The sequence below is a fragment of the Mauremys reevesii genome, linkage group 12, assembly GCF_016161935.1.
Source record: "Mauremys reevesii isolate NIE-2019 linkage group 12, ASM1616193v1, whole genome shotgun sequence".
Taxonomy (NCBI): Eukaryota; Metazoa; Chordata; order Testudines; family Geoemydidae; genus Mauremys; species Mauremys reevesii.
Genome location: NC_052634.1, coordinates 33145559 through 33164412, shown reverse-complemented (window position 1 = coordinate 33164412; position 18854 = coordinate 33145559). Strand labels below are relative to the sequence as shown.

Sequence of the window (18854 nt, the reverse complement as noted above, 5' to 3'; positions counted from 1 at the left end):
TTTCTGAACCTTTTCTAGTGCCAGTATATCTTTTTTGAGGTGAGGAGACCACATCTGTACACAGTATTCGAGATGTGGGTGTACCATGGATTTATATAAGGGCAGTAATATATTCTCAGACATATTCTCTATCCCCTTTTTAATTATTCCTAACATCCTGTTTGCTTTTTTCACTGCCTCTGCACATTGCATGGACATCTTCAGAGAACTGCCCATGATGACTTCAAGATCTTTTTCCTGACTCATTATAGCTAAATTAGCCCCCATCATATTGTATGTATAGTTGGGGTTATTTTTTCCGATGTGCATTACTTTACATTTATCCACATGAAATTTCATTTGCCATTTTGTTGCCCAATCACTTAGTTTTGTGAGATCTTTTTGAAGGTCTTCACACTCTGCTTTGGTCTTAACTATCTTGAGCAGTTTAGTATCATCTGCAAACTTTGCCACCTCACTGTTTATCCCTTTCTCCAGATCATTTAGGAATAAATTGAATAGGATTGGTCCGAGGACTGATCCTTGGGGAACACCACTAGTTACCCTTCTCCATTCTGAGAATTTACCATTAATTCCTACTCTTTGTTCCCTGTCTTTTAACCAGTTCTCAATCCATGAAAGGACCTTCCCTTTTATCCCATGACAGCTTAATTTATGTAACAGCCTTTGGTGAGGGACCATCCCTCTTCGCCACCAGAGATAACAGGAAGTGTGAACACTTTTGTTCCAGAGGGAGTCAGAGTTGGGGATCTCTGTCCAGTGCATTCCTGATTCCATGGTCCTCAAGCTTGCTGTACACATACGCTCCCTGACCACCGGTCCATTAATCCATATGTTCTAAGAAAGTGCTCAGGCAGGGCTCAGCCAGAATGATCATGGTTGCTCCTACCTGATCAAGGCAGTTCTGGTACTTAGACTTAAATAATCTCTTTGGTACGCTTACCTGTCCAACGAGACCTGATATTGCAGAGATGCAGTCCACTGGTTGATCCCAACTCATGCTCCCAGCACCTCAAAGCATAGATGCTGGCTGACTGACTTCAACAGAAGGAACCTGCTCATCAGAAATACAAAATACCCTGATCCATGGTTGAAAAGCCTAATAGACACACACTGCTAAATGGAAGAGAGTGACTATCTGTTCACAGCAGTACTTCTCACCATCCCAGTTCCAGATATACTGGACCATCTCCTGATTTTAAAGAACTTTAGACTATCTGTATGCTCATTGAGGGTTCATCTGTCTAGCAGCCATCTCAGCTCTTTGCCCTCCCATACATTCAGATGCCCCCCAATGGCCAGATTCCTCTGTGGGATCTAAATACCACAGAGGAATCTGGCACCCACTCCCAAATTTATGAAGCAGTCTTGATAGGATTTAAGCCACATTACTCCTGTTTGCTGGGGATGGAATGAATAATGACATCCATATGCATGGCTTTAAAAAAATTCAACCTCAGAAATACTATCCATATAATAACATCAATCTTTATTATGTTATAGTTCTAAAATGATTAATTATACTGTGCCTGTTGGCTATCAGCATACTCGTTGTGGTCAATTAAGGAGTACAATCCCTAATTCCCAGATCAAAAATGTGTTCTCAACTGAGATTGTCCTACAACAAGAAGGGTCCTTCTGAAGTAATTTGAAAACCATCTCGTATTGTCCATAAATAACCAGCTAAAACTCAGAATGGAGATCTTTTTCTTTCTTCTTTCAGTGATATTAGGTATTGGGATTAGATAGAAGAGTCTGTGAGAACTTGAGGGGGAGAAAAGGGACAGTTTTTGACTCTTTCATGAATTAAGATAAATATTTAATTCTCTGACAAATGAGAACATTGAATGGTTTTAAATTAGCAGTGCTTTTCCAAAATAGTTGCATTAGTTTTCATGTGGGATTGGTTGAACATTCAAGGTAACAGCATATCAAGGTACTAGTTTCTGCCCATAATAATCATGGAAGTTCTACTATGGTTGTTGAGACGTAGCTGAAAGGAAATTGGCTCCGGTATTGGTACAGGCATATGATCTATGCCTTTCTTTTACATTTTGAATGGTGTTGGGATAATTCAGATTTATTGCAGAGCAACATTCTTAAAATATCATGTGGTTTTAACAACCAAGGAGAGTTTCAGGAGAAAAGGATTCCAGTGCTTAGATCCTGTCCAGAGATGAAGACTATCCTGTTCTATGCCATTCAAGGAACTGTTTCCGAAGGTCACAAGTCAGTACATAAACCCATTGAATCTCCAGTCTCAATAACTGACTTTATCACAACTTCGGTAAATAAGTGGTTTCATACACTGGCCTTTACCTAAAGAGACCTTGAATGAAATACCATTTGAGGGATATCTCAAATATATGGGAAGATAGAAGGTTTATATATAGTAGTTCTCCTCACACAGTAGACACATCAGAGTAAAAATGAAACTGGACTGAATGTGGAAACCAAGTTACTCTTTATTGTAGGAAACAGTGATTCTTAAAGTTAATAGGTGGTAACTGTTTGTTATATAATATAATCTTTACCTGGCAAATTCAGAAAAGAAATCTTTAGCGATTTAGGGCCAGATCCTCAGGTAATAGAAACTTTCAGTGTAGGTCCATGGACTAGATGGAGCTCTACCAATTTACACCAGCTGAAGATCTGACCCAGGGTTTCTCCTCTGAATGTGCAGAGTTGACCAAACAGCTACCATTAGTGCTCACAGGCATTTTGTGGATGATCTTATATGTGAATTTAAGATGATAAACCTCTTTGTCTCCAGTGCTTGTGGCAACTCAGATGTTATATTCCCCCCCATAGTTGTTCCTATTAATAAAACAAATTATAAAATGTTGTGATAGCTTTTGAAGAGAGTTTTAATCTGAACTACAGTATTTTCTGTCACTGCCTTCTGCAGTTTTAACCGGTTATACTTTGCATTTGTTATTTGGTTTACTTTGTACAAAAGAAATGCAAGCTAGCATGTTGGGGGGAGGGGTAGCTCAGTTGTTTGAACAGGCCTGCTAAACCCGGGGTTGTGAGTTCAATCCTCCTGCGGTCCCCTCCAATCCTAATAATCTGTGATTCTACAAAATATAAGGCCATCTTTTCTGCAATAGCATCTCTATTGAAGTCAGTGGAATTACACCAACAGAGAACATACCTTGGATTGTGAAACAAAAGAAGCAGCAAAGGGTAATGGATTGGGGCAGGATATTCTTATTAGTTAATTTATATGGCACAGTCAATATGGAATGAGTCTTTCACCTGCAGCTGGCCAGCTCAAATCTGCAAATTGTGACTGCAAGCTAACCTCATCTGACTTTTTTGTTCTGCAAATTAACATTAAATGAATTGGTGGTCAGGTGTCAATATCACAAGACAGCACCACCATGATAATTGGCATTACTTGGCATTCTCCTTAGAAATCTCATCAAGAGGAGTGAAAGAACGGACAAACACTGAGAGCTTGTCTACATGGCTCTGCAGTTTGGACTATGGGGGGAGACCTGTAGCACACACTAGCATATTGTGCTGTACCTCCCCCATGTGGATGCTGCAATTGTAAACTAAAAGGTATTTCATTCGCATTAACATAGTCCTTTAATTCAGGGGTTCTCAAACTGGGGGTCAGGATCCCTCAGGGGGGTCACGAGATTATTACATGGTGGGTCCTGAGCTGTCAGCCTCCACCCCAAACCCTGCTTTGCCTCCAGCATTTATAATAGTGTTAAATATAAAAAACAAGTTTTTAATTTAGGGGGGGGTCACACTCAGGTTTGCTATGTGAAAGGGGTCACGGGTACAAAAGTTTGAGAACCACTGCTTTTGTTTATGCCAGCAAGCGTCCACACGGGGGCGTTACAACACCACATGCTAATGCAGGCTTCAGTTCACACCCCCGTAGTCGAATTGTGGGGCCATGTAGACATAGCCTGAGATTTTATCTTCTCTGTTCTAGAAGGGATCTCTCCAGGTCAAGCTGAATGCATATTATATGAGATTGTGGAGAAGTTTGCACTGCCACTCTCTGTACTATTTGTTCTGTGAAGGAATATGCAACTGCAGTTTCTGGGGCTGGCACATTTCATAACTGCTAAATTATAGAAAAAATATGCAAATGGTAACTAAAAAGAGCAATAAGTGGATAATAAACCCTTTGCACATTCCTCCCTTGTAGTATGACTTTGTGGAACTCCTTGATGGTAGCAGGTTGATCGCAAGACAACAGCACAACCTGCTTGAGTCAGAGAGAGCAGGCCAACAGACAAGGTCTATCAGTCTCCATGAGGCAGGTTTTATCCAGTATTTGGATTCTGGAATCTGGCATCTGGCTTTTTATAATGATGGGAAAAATGCAGAGCAGGTGTCTTTTAATACCATTGCTATAGGTAAGCACAATCTCCGAAGTTTTCACCAAACGCTGCAATCTGAGCATTCTGTTAAAACCAGAGATGAGTTTTCTGAGTTAAATACTCTGTGTTGTTTTCACTAATGTTGAGTTTATTATGTTTTTTTCATCACTCAACAAAAGATATAGAAAATGTATTTTAATAGTTTAGTAATTGAAGTATGAAAGCCTCCCATGATGCGTGGTTCACAAAGGACGATGCTTTTTTGAAATGTTCATTAAGTGGCATTAGGCAGTATTATGAGCATAAAGTAACTATCATTTTACTGTTTAAATCTTGAGCTTCTTGTTCTAACAAAATGTAATAGGATACCACAAGCATTAATTACAGGAAATTAGCCACTATTTACTTACAAACAAACAACATACATGGTTCTGTAAGTACCTTACCTTAATTTGCTGTCAGTAACTAGTGGTTTAGAAGTTTAGAATGAGACGATAGACACCTTCTGTTGTACTTTAGTATTATGGTAGAAGTCTGGATGAATTTTTGTTCTTACTCTTTCTTTCAGAGTCTGTAGTGGAATCAGGGCTGGCTTTAGGCCAATTCCATCAATTCTCCTGAATCAGGCCCCGTGACAGGGCTGCCAGGGGAGGAAGTGGCTAAGAATCCCTTCCCTGGCTAGAGGCACTTTTTTAATTACCCAGTGGCGCTCCAGGTCCTTCAGTGCTGCCAAAGACCCAGAGCGAGTGAATCATAGAATATCAGGGTTGGAAGGGACCTCAGAAGGTTCAATCCCCTGCTCAAAGCAAGACCAACCCCCAGACAGATTTTTGCCCCAGATCCCTAAATGGCCCCCTCAAGGATTGAACTCATAACCCTGGGTTTAGCAGGCCAATGCTTAAACCCAAGGACCCACTGCTGAAGTGCCACTGAAGACTTGGAGGGCCACCCATGGAGTACAAGCCCCAAGTGTGTGGTTTTTTTTTTTGGTCATCCTTGCCGGGGCCCTGTCGAAACTGTTCAAATCGGGCCCCGTACTTCCTAAAGCCGGCCCTGAGTGGAAAGCCACTGAAATTGCCATGGAAATGGAGAGTGTGTTTCTGAATCATGCCATTGTTTTCCTGGATTTCTGGGCCCTGATTGTTCAAGAGGTATCTGAACCAAATTCTTTTCTTACATTAAAATAAATAAACTGCAGAAAGACGAGTCATTACTAATCTACCAAGGAAAAGAAACTGGCATGCAACTTGTTTCATACATGTTCCTTTTTTCCCAAAGCTTGACTGAAAAGAGTTTTGCTAATTCTTCTGTCGTGTTTTGTTTCACAGCAGCCTGCCCAGTATTGTGTTGTGGCAACGGGCAGTATTCCAAAGGGCGCTGTCTCTGTTTCAGCGGTTGGAAGGGTACAGAGTGTGATGTGCCTGCCACCCAGTGTATTGATCTTCAGTGTGGGGGCCGTGGGATCTGTATCATGGGTTCTTGTGCCTGCAACTCTGGGTACAAAGGAGAAAACTGTGAAGAAGGTAAATGAAATATTTACCCAGGCATCTACAGTAATGTCCAGTGGTGAGCTGGAGCCGGTTTGCACCAGTTCGCGGGAACCGGGTGTTAAATTTAGAAGCCCTTTTAGAACTGGTTGTCCTGTGCGGGCTTCTAAATTTAACAACTAGTAAGTTGAAGTGACCCAGGAGCATAGCTGGGGGGAGCAGGGGGAGCGGTCGCTCCTCCTGAGTACATTATCCAAAAGTGGCACCTTAGCTGCCGACCCCCGTGGGTGCTCCAGCTCCCCGCTCCACCCCCCAGCTCACCTCCGCTCCGCGTCCCCCCAAATGCTCTGCCCCGCTTCCTGCTTCCCCCATGCCAAGCTCGCAGCCCCCCCTCGCTTCCCACGAATCAGCCGTTCGTGCAGGAAGCCTGAGAGGGGGGAGAAGTGGGGCGGCGGCTTCACGCTCAGGCCCAGTGAGGCGGAGACGGAGCTGAGGTGAGCTGGGGCAGGGGGGCTGCTCACGCTGCAGCAGGTAACCTGGGGGGGGGGGCATGCAAGGAAACCGCTTCCCACTCCAGCTCACCTCCGCTCCGCCCTGGCCTCCTCCCCTGAACGCTCCATCCCGCTTCCCCCATGCTGAGTTTGCAGCCCCCCCCCCCCGCTTCCAACTAATCAGCTGTTCGCGTGGGAAACCTGGGAGGGTGGAGAAGCGGGGCGGCGGCTTCACGCTCAGGCCCAGTGAGGCGGAGACGGAGCTGAGGTGAGCTGGGGCGGGGAGACCACCCGTGCCACAGCAGGTAACCCGGGGAGGGGGGCAGGGGAACCGCTTCCTGCTCCAGCTCACCTCCGCTCTGCTTCCGCCTCCTTGGGCCTGAGTGCGAAGCCGCCGCTTGCTTCTCCGCCCTCTCAGGCTTCCCACATGAACAGTTGATCTGCGGGAAGCAGGGGGGCTGCGAGCTTGGCCTGACCCAGTGCTCCAGGCACTCTGTGGCGGCAGCGTGGCCTGGCTCGAGCCAGGTGGTGTGGTTGTAGCACCACCAGCCACCTCCAGGCAGCGCGGTAAGGGGGCAGGGAGTGTGTGTGTGTGGGGGGGGGGTTGGATAGAGGGCGGGGAGTTCAGGGGGGGGGATAGGGGTTGGGGTGGTCAGAGGGTGGGGAACAGGGGGGTTGAATGGGGGCAAGGGTCCCGGGGGAGCAGTCAGGAAGGAGGTGGGGTTGGATGGGGTAGTTGGAGGCAGTCAGGGGCAGGGTATTCAGGGGCGGTCAGGGGGCAGGGAGAAGGGATGGTTGGATGGGACAGGGCCATCAGGAATGAGAGGAGGAGTTGGATGGGGCAGCGGGGGGCAGTCGGGACAGGGAAGGGAGTGGAGGGGGCAGGGGTCCCGGCGGGGGCATCAAGGAACACAGGGGAGTGGATGGCACAGGAGTCCCGGGGAGTGGGGGCGGGTCACGACCCCCTTGTGAGGAGGGTGCCAGTTGTTAAGATTTTGGCAGCTCATCACTGGTAATGTTTCTAAAATTTCAGATTACAACATAGTGGGTCAGATTTTTCAGCTGGTGTAAATCAGCATAACACTATTCATTTCACTGGAGCCATGTCAATTTGCACCAGCTGAAAATCTGGCCCAGTGAAGCCATGTGCTGGCAAATAGTTCACCTTATATTAAGCATCCTAAAATATTCTGGTTGCTAGATATTTTGCTTTCAGCAGGTTTTGTCTAATAATTTCAGCATATTAAAACTAGATTTATTTTATCTGTCTGACATCAGCTAAGAGGGAAGCAGAAGAAAAGCTGACTGTTAGAACAGACATTGTGATTTTTCACATTGTAGAAGAAATTGTTACTCTATTGCATATGGTCTTTCCCACCAACATTTTTATAAAGACTTAACAGTTGAAAATGCTGATTCAAATGCATCGCATTGAAAAATTATGCTTTTTTCTGTATTTTAGAGATGTATATGTATTCATTCTGGTGTGCTGTAAAGTGGAGGTCATTTTCTATTTAGGTAATAAGGTAATAATTGGAGATATACCAATCTCCTAGAACTGGAAGGGACCTTGAAAGGTCATTGAGTCCAGCCCCCTGCCTTCACTAGCAGGACCAATTTTTGCCCCAGATCCCTAAGTGGCCTCCTCAAGGATTGAACTCACAACCCTGGGTTTAGCAGGCCAATGCTCAAACCACTGAGCTATCCCTCTGCCCTGAATAAAAGGTCATTGAGTCCAGCCCCCTGCCTTCACTAGCAGGACCAATTTTTGCCCCAGATCCCTAAGTGGCCTCCTCAAGGATTGAACTCACAACCCTGGGTTTAGCAGACCAATGCTCAAACCACTGAGCTATTCCTCCCCCCCTGTTTTTTATTTTTTTAGGAGGAAAAAGCACCATTTCCCTTCCTCAATCAAATTGATTTTATTGATCTCCACATACAAAGTAATGCAATTAAGTCTCTGGAATTAAATTTTCAGACCATTGACCCTACAAGTGTAAAATTTTATTGAGTCAAATTGCTAAATTAAATCTCGTCATCTAAAGCCCATTAAAGTGAATTAAGAAGGCTAGAGAATAGCCAACTCATTGATTTCTCAAACAGGTTGAGGGTCCTATATAGCTATCAGAACTCAGTAGTAGTGGATCAGGTCAGCTGATACTGCTTGTTATAGAGAATCCAAGATTTTGTTACTCTGTGATTAGGAGAATGGAGAGCAATAGCCTGAAAACTCAAGTGAATCTTGGTGTAATTCAGGAAAATTACAAATCCTTGCAAGAGCCTCAGTTACATCAATGACTTCGAGGTGTATGTCTGTTATCCCCAGGATGTCATTAAACCAGTTACTCATATGAACATGGATCCTTACAATTACTTTTGATGATCTCATGTACTACAAAGAAAATTACCAATATGATAGCAAAAATGGATTAGAAGTTGCACTCTGTTAGTTATATGTTGATTTTTTAAATTTATTTGATCAGACAGTGCTTGTTATCTTGTGATTAAAGATTTGACGGGAGGGATAGCTCAATGGTTTGAGCATTGGCTGCTAAACCCAGGGTTGTGAGTTCAATCCTTGAGGGGGCTACTTAGGGATCTGGGCCAAAAATTGGTCCTGCTAGTGAAGGCAGGGGGCTGGACTCAATGACCTTCCAAGGTCTCTTCCTGTTCTAGGAGATTGGTATATCTCCAATTATTATAATTATAAAGCAGATGGGCTAGACGCCACCTCGGGACTCATGAGTTCTACTCTGTTCTTCCACTGACTCATTACATAACATTGTGATTTGCCTCATATCTCCATTTACTGTTTGTTGTTAAATGAGTGTAGTACTGTTTACCTCACACAAGTTTTTTAATTAATTCAGAAAGTGCTTAAAATCCTTGGATGATAATTGCTGCTATTGTAATTGTTAATGATAACATATTAAAGAGTATCTTTTTTTCTCTCCAGCTGATTGCTTAGACCCAGCCTGTTCCAGTCATGGTGTGTGTATCCATGGAGAGTGCCGCTGTAATCCAGGATGGTGTGGTAGTAACTGTGAAATACTGAAGACAATGTGTCCAGACCAGTGCTCTGGTCATGGGACATACCTTCAAGAAAGTGGTACCTGCACTTGTGACCCTAACTGGACAGGTGTAGATTGCTCAAATGGTAAGGATTAAAAACATTCCCTATGTGTAAAACTCGAATATCTTTTAAATTAATACATAATCTTGCATTATTGTGTGTCGGAGAAAAACTTAGTTCTTACTTTTTGGTTGGGTGTAGCAAAGTCAGATACTTTATTATTTCAAGCAATTGCATAGAGGGAGGGAGTGCGCTAGGACACAGGGTTTCCCCCTCCTAGGCAGGTCTCTCTCCAGGTAAACAATTCCAGCAGCATTTATACTTTTTCTTACAGACAATAATAAGCAACAGCTGCATTTTGTTTATACATAGGCCATCTTGATATCTTATTTTTCTCACTTCTATTTAGACACCAGTCTACATTCCTCATTATCGACACAAGGTCGCAACAACTTCTCACATAGTTCTTTCCCACTCGCCTCACACAATCCTCGCTTCCCCAAATCTCACGTTATTAGGGTTACAGCTAGTCTGACTCTTGCTCTACTTCCACATGTGTAAGAACCTAATCCAGCTGCCATTGAAGCTAAGTCTTTCTATTGACTGTCGTGGGAGCAAGATTAGGCCATATATCATGAGTGAAACATTCAGAATAAATGACCTTTTATAAATATTTGAAAATCACACAGTTTCTTCACTCAGATATTAATTGAAGGCATTTTTTTTTGCTGGTGGTTCAAAGAAAAGAACAAAATGTTATATGTACCTTCTGCATTTAAGATCTGTACTGAGATATTCATCTACATATTTAGAACTGTGTTAATGATGCATCCAGAAATACACCTCTACTCCGTTATAACGCCACCCGATATAACACGAATTCGGATATAACACGGTAAAGCAGCACTCCGGGGTGGGCAGGGCTATGCGCTCCGGCGGATCAAATCAAGTTCAATATAACGCAGTTTCACCTATAACACGGTAAGATTTTTTGGCTCCCGAGGACAGCGTTATATTGAGGTAGAGGTGTATTTCCATTTGAAAAATCTATTTTAGGTGGTTGGAGGGGCCAGTCCTGTAGATCTTGTTCAGGCAAAACTCCAACTTAAGTTAATGAAACTTTTGCCTGAGTAAGGACTGCATGATTGGGCCAACAGTCCTAACAGGTAAGGCTTTCTTCACGGCCAAAACTTGGCACATTTAAGGCCAGTCGCTTATCTTAGATACATTGGTATAAATTCAGATTAATATATGGAATTACTATAATTTAGATCAGAATCTGAATTTTAGTCTCAGTCTGAGAGCAAGGAGAAAAGCCCCTTTGCTAAATTGAACTTTCGTTCAATTGTAGATTTTTGCCTATAATGTAAATGACCTGCAAGGTACATGGTCCATTTAGTCACTAAAACTATGCAGGAAATTCTAATGGGTTTAAATGCATATAATCTAAGCTACAAATGGTAACCCTTAAGAAATACGTGCTCGCAAAAAATATAATTGGAAATTACTCAGAGCTAACTGACAGAAGACTTGTGGACACTTAGGCGTTACTAAGTCTACTGGGTAACTAATTAAACATTAGCAGAGATCAAATTTCATATTCCATATTCTCTTGGGTCCTACCTGAAAATGCTTTTTGCAGTAAATTCCTTTGATTTAATGATCAAAGATTTTGCTTTTCTCCTTCATATGTTGAATTAAAATGTAACGCTGCTAATTAATGTGTGCTCTCCTCTCTTTCTTTCTCTCTTTTTCCCTCCTTTTAAATACAGAAATCTGTTCTGTGGACTGTGGCTCTCATGGTGTTTGCGTGGGTGGAACGTGTCATTGCGAAAAAGGTTGGACTGGACCAGCCTGCAATCGAAGAGCCTACCACCCTCGCTGTGCTGAACATGGAACCTGTAAAGATGGGAGGTGTGAATGTAGCCAGGGGCGGAATGCCAAGCGCTCTGGTAGGCTAGCTGGGCTTTAATATCTGTCTTCAATACAAAACTCCAAAAGCTAGAACTCCTGGCCTTTTGTGCATCAGAAATGTAACACTTTGAAGCTTGTTTCTTCAAACAGAATATTTGCACCTGTCAGTCTGGTGCAAGAATTTCCCTTTCAGTCGTTGCCTGTATCTGCCTCCTGTAGAGGAGAAGCTTACATCATTTTTAAATCTGTAAATATGTCAGCTGATGTAGGCTTTTTTATTTGTATGTGCTAGTTTTCCCAAAGATGTGCTACCTTTTTACTTTTCCCTTTACTGAGAAGGAAGCCCAAGAAACTTACTCTAACCAGAGCCCCAAAATAAAAACACTTACCAAGGTGGTAAAGAGATCTGACTGCCCCCCCCTCCCAATTATCCATTTTGTTGACATAATGAATTTCTACTTTAGAGTTGTACAAGATATTTGCTAAGCAAATTACTTTACATTTCAAAGCACTTCAAATGACATATTCAAAAGAAGCAGTCTTCATTAATCTTTGTATGTTTCCATAATCAAAAATGTTCTCTCCTTTAGAAACTCCTGTACTTTTATCACTGAATTATTTACACCCTATATATTCCATATAACAGAGACAAAAAGCAAAGTGTGTGACCCTTTCCTTCAAATTATAGGAAGGATCATTCTCTTTCCTAGAATTTCATTAATGTGTTTCTCCAGAAACTTACCACGGGTCACATTCTGCCTTTGGATGTTTACTTTTCCAATTGCACAGAATTTGACAGACATCTGGGGGCAGTGAGTAAATGTGGGGATTTGTGTGTGTGTATATACCAAAAAGGGGAAGAAATGTCATCACAGAAAAGCAAGTGATACTATTCTTTACTTGTCTTACCATAGCACTTTGGAGCCCTAGTCATGGATCAGGACCCCATTGTGCAAACACAGAACAAAAAAAGATGGTCTCTGCCCCCAAAGAGTTTATAATCTAAGTATAAGACTGATGAATACAGACAGATATGGGAGTACTAGGAAGCAATGAGACAATATGATCAGAAATTTTTGATGAAATTGCAAGTTTGGTTGATGATAATAATAGCGTTGCTATAATGTCCTTAGACTTCTGTAAGGCGTTTGACATGGTACCAGGCAATATTTTGAGTAAGAAACTAGAACAATACAAAATAAACTCGGGACACACTAAATGGATTAAAAGCTGGCTAACCGATAGATCTCCAAATTTAGTTGTAAGTGGGGAATCATTACAACAATGTGTTTCAAGTGGTCTCCCTCAGGGATTGGTTCTTGGCCCTATGCTGTTTAACATTTTTATCAATGACTTGGAAGAAAACATAAACTTAGCACTTATAAAGGTTGCAGATGACACAAAAAATTGAGGAGTGGTAAATAATGAAGAGGACAGGTTGCTAATACAAAGCGATCTGAATTGCTTTGGAAGCTGGTTGCAAACAAAAAAAAATGCCTTTTAATACGGCCAAATGTAAGCCATATATCTAAAAACAAAGGCTGTCGGCCATACTTACAAGATGGGAAAGTCTATCCTGAGAAGCAGTGATTCTAAAAGACTCAGGAGTGATAACGAATGAACATTAGCTCCAAGTGCAGTGTGTAGTAAGAGGAGGCCCTAAAATATAAACCTTAGTATCAGAGGCCTGGTATGAGGCCTGAGGCCTAAACTAAAGTAATGGTCAAGACTTTGCTAACATAAAGCAAAGTTAAGCTGTGAGCCAGAGGCAGACCCTGCTCACAGAAGCTGGCAAGGAAAGGGCTGATGCTGCAAAAAGATACGTACCTAAAAGGTACCGAACACTAGATATCAGAACATTCACATACTTGTACATTCCACACAAATAACAACAAACAAGCTGACCCATCCCAATGACAGGGCCAAGAGGGTAATATAATGGATAGAGTTGTTTTGTTCAAACCAACTTGTACAAGGTGAGAGACGGCACCTTACTACATAGAGGGGTTGTACCTTGCTACGTAGATGGTTTGCACCTCATACGTCAGGAGTGATGTGTAACTTGTTTGTACCTGTGTATAAGAATGCATCCCTGGGGCGGTGTCTTTGTCCAGCCAAGGGGGCAGTGGAAAGTCCCGCCACTGACTGAGCTGAGTCCATTGCCAGGGGGCACTTTCTCGTAGTATGCCCTGTAAAGTCAAAATCTAGAGGGGAACTATCATTGTGCTTCATTTGGCAATAAACCTGGCCAAAGTGCCTTTGTACCTTACTAGACTCTGTCGTCGTTGGGGGTTCTCTTTGGGTCTGCTGTGTCAGCTATCTTTGAAAAGCTGGGACAGCACACAGGGAACACATGCATGCAGCTGAGTAATATTAACAAAAAACAGAGCAGAGCACCACACCAGTAGCATCTAACAACACAGTGCTGTGGCTAAAATGGCTAATATGATCTTTGGATGTATAAGGAGAGGAATATCGAGTAGGAGTAGAGGAGTTATGTTCCCTCTGTATTTGGCACTGGTGCAACTGCTACTAGGATATTGCATCCGGTTCTGGTGTCCACAATTCAAGAAGGACGCAAATTGGATAAACTGATCAACTGGAGAGGATTCAGTGAAGGGGCACAAGAGTTATTAACAGATTGGAAAATATGCCTTATTGTGAGAGATTCAGGAAGCTCAGTCTGTTTACCTTAACAAAGAGGAGTTTAAGAGATGACTTGATCACAGTTTATAAGTACCTACATAGGAAACAGAGAGAGACAAGGTAGGTGAGGTAATATCTTTTATTGGACCTACTTCTGTTGGTGAACAGGACAAGCTTTTGAACTTGATAGAGCTCTTCAAGTCTGAGGAAGGTAACCAGAGTGTCTAAGCTAAATACAAGATGTGATAGGTTGTTAAGCATAAGTGATTCACACATGCTGTAGGAGGCCGCTTAAAATGAAGTATGCAATTAACACCTCTGCTGTTCCAGAGCAATGGAAGGTTAGTAGGGTGTGTTACAAATTGTCATAATAAGCCATTAAACTAGTGTATTTAAGTCCCTGCTTTTTAGTGTCCTGCAGTTAGGAATTTAAATGCCAGGCTCATCTTTTGAAGATATTATACAGGTTTCCTTTGAGGATGAGGACTGAGAGGTCAGACATGGAGTGATTGCTTTGTGAAAAATGTTTGCCCATAAGTGAATATGGATATGAATATGAACATTAAAATTGATCTTTAAACCTTTTTAAAAATCAATTTCTGCCAAATCTACTTATAAGTGTTTGGTATTGAAGTACATTGTTCAGTATGGAGGAGCTGGTTTTCCTCTTCTGAGCACCAGTCCCTAAAACCTGCCTCCAGGGAAGTATAATGCAATAGAGTAATGAACTAATTATGTTTCTTAAATGAAATGCAAAAATTACAGCTGAAGGTAAATACGTGCCTTTAGATTTGATACTAACGTTGAAACTCAACTATCATAACATTTCTTTGTTTTTAGGTGTCTTGGCTAAACCAGTTGTTGAGCCACATGTAACGGCAGTTTGGGGGAAGAATGTCACCCTGAAATGCATAATTGAAATAAGTGGAACAATAACACAAATCTCATGGGAAAAGATACATGGTAAAAGTAAACAGACTATTGCTGTTCATCATCCTAAATATGGGTTTGCTGCTCATGGAGAATACCAAGGAAGAGTGTCACTTAAGAGCAACTCACTTACTGATGCAACCATCACCCTACACAATATAAGCTTCTCTGATTCAGGAGAATATGTATGCAAAGCAGTTACATTCCCACTAGGAAATGCTGAGTCATCAACGACTGTAACTGTATTGGGTATGTTTGCTTCTTAATTTTATATTTGATTATTTACCCCCCAAAACCTCCACAAAAAGCTAAACAAACTTCATAGGACTTGGCTCCATGGAGACATCATGTGTGGCAAGCTGGGGTCTGAATCTACAGCACCATATCTTGCCACATAATGATTGGCCGTGTTTACCTTCCTGCTGTGTACTGAAAGTTCAGTAGTGGGGTTTGACAGATGTTTCAAATATTGTTAGCGGGCTCCAGCTTTGTAAGGAAGTGATTGAGTTTCTTAACGCTGTGACTTACAGAAGTATACAACTTATTCTTCTGACTCAAATTTTCTTTAACAATCCTCTTGGCTGACCTAGAAGACACCACAGAGCAGGTGTTGTAATGCAGTATTAGTTGATTCATTATGGTTTTTGGTTGACGTAGCCACATCCACAAGAGGACTACAAGCCTTTTGATTCAAAGTCATTCTTAGTAATTTGGGGATGACTTACATATTTTAAATCAGAAGATCCAGGCACTCTGTCAAATAATCCAAAAGATGAGACTAGTGCGTGCATTTCTTTTTTAAAAAGTTGCTTGGGTCTTAAGAGCAAGAAGGAGAAGATAAACATTGAGTGATGGATTTAATATACTGGACAGTGCTTGCTGAGTGAAGAGATTCTTTGTTGGGTCACAATAGGCTGAGATGAAATTGTAGCTACTTCAAATGTTTGACAAATATGTGCTAAAATAGTGCAGTTAATTAAAAATAAACGTTCACATTCTAGTATGTTTAAAATAAACTGCACATGAATGGGAAAAATTGCAAGCATTTTTATTTAGAAGCTTTCTTCTCAAATTTTAGAAACAATTCAACTAAAGGCAAAAAACAACAAAACTTGTTCTGAAATTTGGAATAAATAATGTAGCTGTTGACTTAAATGGAAAAATCAATATGTAATTTAAAGGAGCTCTGTTCAGGATGTTTCAGGTGTATTGAGCTGATGAGATACTAAATGACTATAGAAAGGCTGTTGATGGTGAAATAAGTAAATGGCTACGTACTGTTTTAAAAAGAAATGTAATGGCTCATTAAAAGATTAGGGAGGGTAGTCCAGCAAATATGAAGTAATTCATTTTTTCCAAAAAAATGGGTATTTAAGATGGTTGAAGTAAAAACTTAATTGGGACCTTATCTTACTAATCCATATTCTTATGTTTTCTCTTTGATATTAATGCCATTAACAGTGGTTAAAACGAGTTTAGTTTACTTACAAATTAGTAATTGTAGCTAAAACTCTAATGACTAGAGATACATGCATGCTTGACAAAGCCCTGGCTGGGATGATTTAGTTGGGGATTGGTCCTGCTTTGAGTAGGGGATTGGACTAGATACCTCCTGAGGTCCCTTCCAACCCTGATATTCTATGATTCTATGCATGGAAGAAAAAAGTGTAGACAAACCCTCACCAATCTGAGGTGAAATGATGCGTTGTTTCCATTCTGTAAGTAATTTTGCTTTTGGCAGTAACAGCATTTTTGTAAAAAAGACCAGCTGTACTTAAGCAAAATAAAAAGATTTGATGATGGAAAAATTCCTGAAAATAGCTGAATAATATATCACTATTAAACATTTTAAGCAATAATGTTAGTTTTAATACACAGGGACATGTTTGGTTTGGCAATGACTATAACATAGCTCCAGAATGAATTTTTTTTAGTTCTTGTCTCCCAGTTACTCTAGCACAGTAAGTCCTAGAACTGCTTCTGTGAAATATGGGCTGCTACTTTCTGCAGCTTGGATTCGAAACAACGTTTCTAGTTCCTCAGTTATTTTTCTTCTGTAAAGAATTAATTTAAAAGGCTGAATGAGTAAAGCATTCCATGTTAAGTACGGCACAAAAGAATTGCTTGTCAACTGTAGAGCTCTGGGGGTGAGGGGAAGAATGGGGCACCTTGAAAAATAGTTGGATATGAAGCAATTGTTTGTTGTAAGGACAGAGAAGGGCATGATTGTGGCTTAGATGGTGCATTGTGGAATACCCATGAAACAGATGTTGTGTGGGTAGAAGGTCTCCAGGACTATAGTAACATGACGAACAATACACAATTTGAGTTTAGACCTGACACAGGTCATGCTACATTTTGACTTTAACCTGTGGTCAAAGGGGAAGGTTTTTGGGAGGTGTGAACTTGGGAACTTTTGAGTTGAGCAGTAAAGTGAAATGTCCTTAAATATTGGTGGAGTTAAAGTATGACCATGTTTTGTCAGACAAAGGAATCTTCTCCAAAGTCCTGCCTTATATCAGGAATCCTACTTCAGTTTCCAAACAGGCTGTGATAAGTGCTTGACTCTCTCAAGTGCTAATTTGTATAGCTGCTGCTCTTAACCTGGGAAAGTGTTAAAATGAGTTATCAATATTTACCATCCGTTCATCAGTTATGCAGTGTCTGATCAAGTCTTGATGTATTACTGAGCTCTGTTCCTTCCTCCCCTTGTCTGTGTGGACTGCAGAATAGTCTATTATTGTCTAAGCCTTAACGTATAGTGCTTTGTTGTTATTATTTGTTAGGTGAGTTGGTTAAATTGCACTGTAAGCCCCTCAAGCCCCTCTCTCAAGAATTAGCCATTTAAGTGTCTCCCATGCTTCTTTTCTTCTTCAGGTTTCCTGTAGGCTTCATCTTGAGCAAGATGATTCCTAGCTTCAATTTTGATACTTTTCTTGAGGAAACCTCTGCCTCAAAAGTGTTTTGTCTACTTGAAATGTTAGTTGCCTCACTTGAACTGGATTTTACCAAATCATTGAGTTTTGACTTGAGCTGTTTAGTCCTGTTAAGAAAAAAAGAGATGTCACAAATCTAGTAGTATTCAATGGATTCGAAAGCTTAAAAGCTGTTAAAACTGTAAGGGATTTTAGAAAATAAGTGATAAGTATAAAAGGAATGCTTTTGTCTTGTAAAAAAGATATATGTGGCCTCTATTTGATCTCAGTGAACCATAAATTCCATATACATTTCGTATATATTTACTGCTTTGAGCCATTTTGTTCACGGTTGTGTTGTCTTGTAGCCTTTCTTCATCTCTTTAATTTCTGTGATGGAAGGTATTGCTGTTAAGATGCAAGCATATGGAAGATAGAGAAAGATGTATTATCAAAGGTGTTCACTTTTTTGGCAATGTGCTCTTTCAGAACCAGAAAGCAACAGGTTCTTCGAGTGATGATCCCTATGTGTATTCCACACGTGGGTGCACATGTGTAAATAATTTTTTGTCATTTTCATAGTGTAGTTTAGTATCAAACATCCTCCCTGGTTAAGGGACACAATCCCTTGTCACGCGGGGACGATGCCAAGGATGCCAGGTTTCAAGAACTATCTCATGCTCATTTATTTTTCCATTAGCGATAAGTATTCATAGTGCCTCTACTGCCTAGTTGAGGCACGCATTTAGGTGAAGTGCAGCATCTGTAAGGCCTTCCTACCCAGAACTAGAGTAGCCTCTGAGCCCCGTCTCTGCGAGTTCCATATAGAAGAGGTAATGAGGCCCCTGGTGCACTCAGATCCTGGCCAAGGAGACTGCCTCCACTGATATGTAGTGCCCCTCTGAGCACAAGCCATTGTGTGGACCTGCTGGCACTGAAGCCTAAGGACAATCCCCACCACTAGAATAAGAAAAACTCATGGGCATAATAGCACCCAGTGGACTGCTGAAAAGAGATTAGTTCCCTCCCCTACCTGTACTAGGTCAGGTGAG

At 41.5% G+C, this 18854-nt stretch overlaps 1 protein-coding gene across 1 annotated transcript in view; it reads left to right on the top strand.

Annotated features, from left to right (window-relative positions):
* The window catches only part of LOC120375382, an 82425-nt gene that overhangs the window by 19451 nt on the left and 44120 nt on the right, over positions 1 to 18854 (top strand). The window contains exons 4-8 of the mRNA XM_039496003.1: positions 4172 to 4382; positions 5675 to 5869; positions 9281 to 9481; positions 11170 to 11349; positions 14798 to 15136. Coding sequence (XP_039351937.1) covers positions 4172 to 4382; positions 5675 to 5869; positions 9281 to 9481; positions 11170 to 11349; positions 14798 to 15136 — 1126 coding nt within the window. The remainder of the gene's footprint in view (positions 1 to 4171; positions 4383 to 5674; positions 5870 to 9280; positions 9482 to 11169; positions 11350 to 14797; positions 15137 to 18854) is intronic.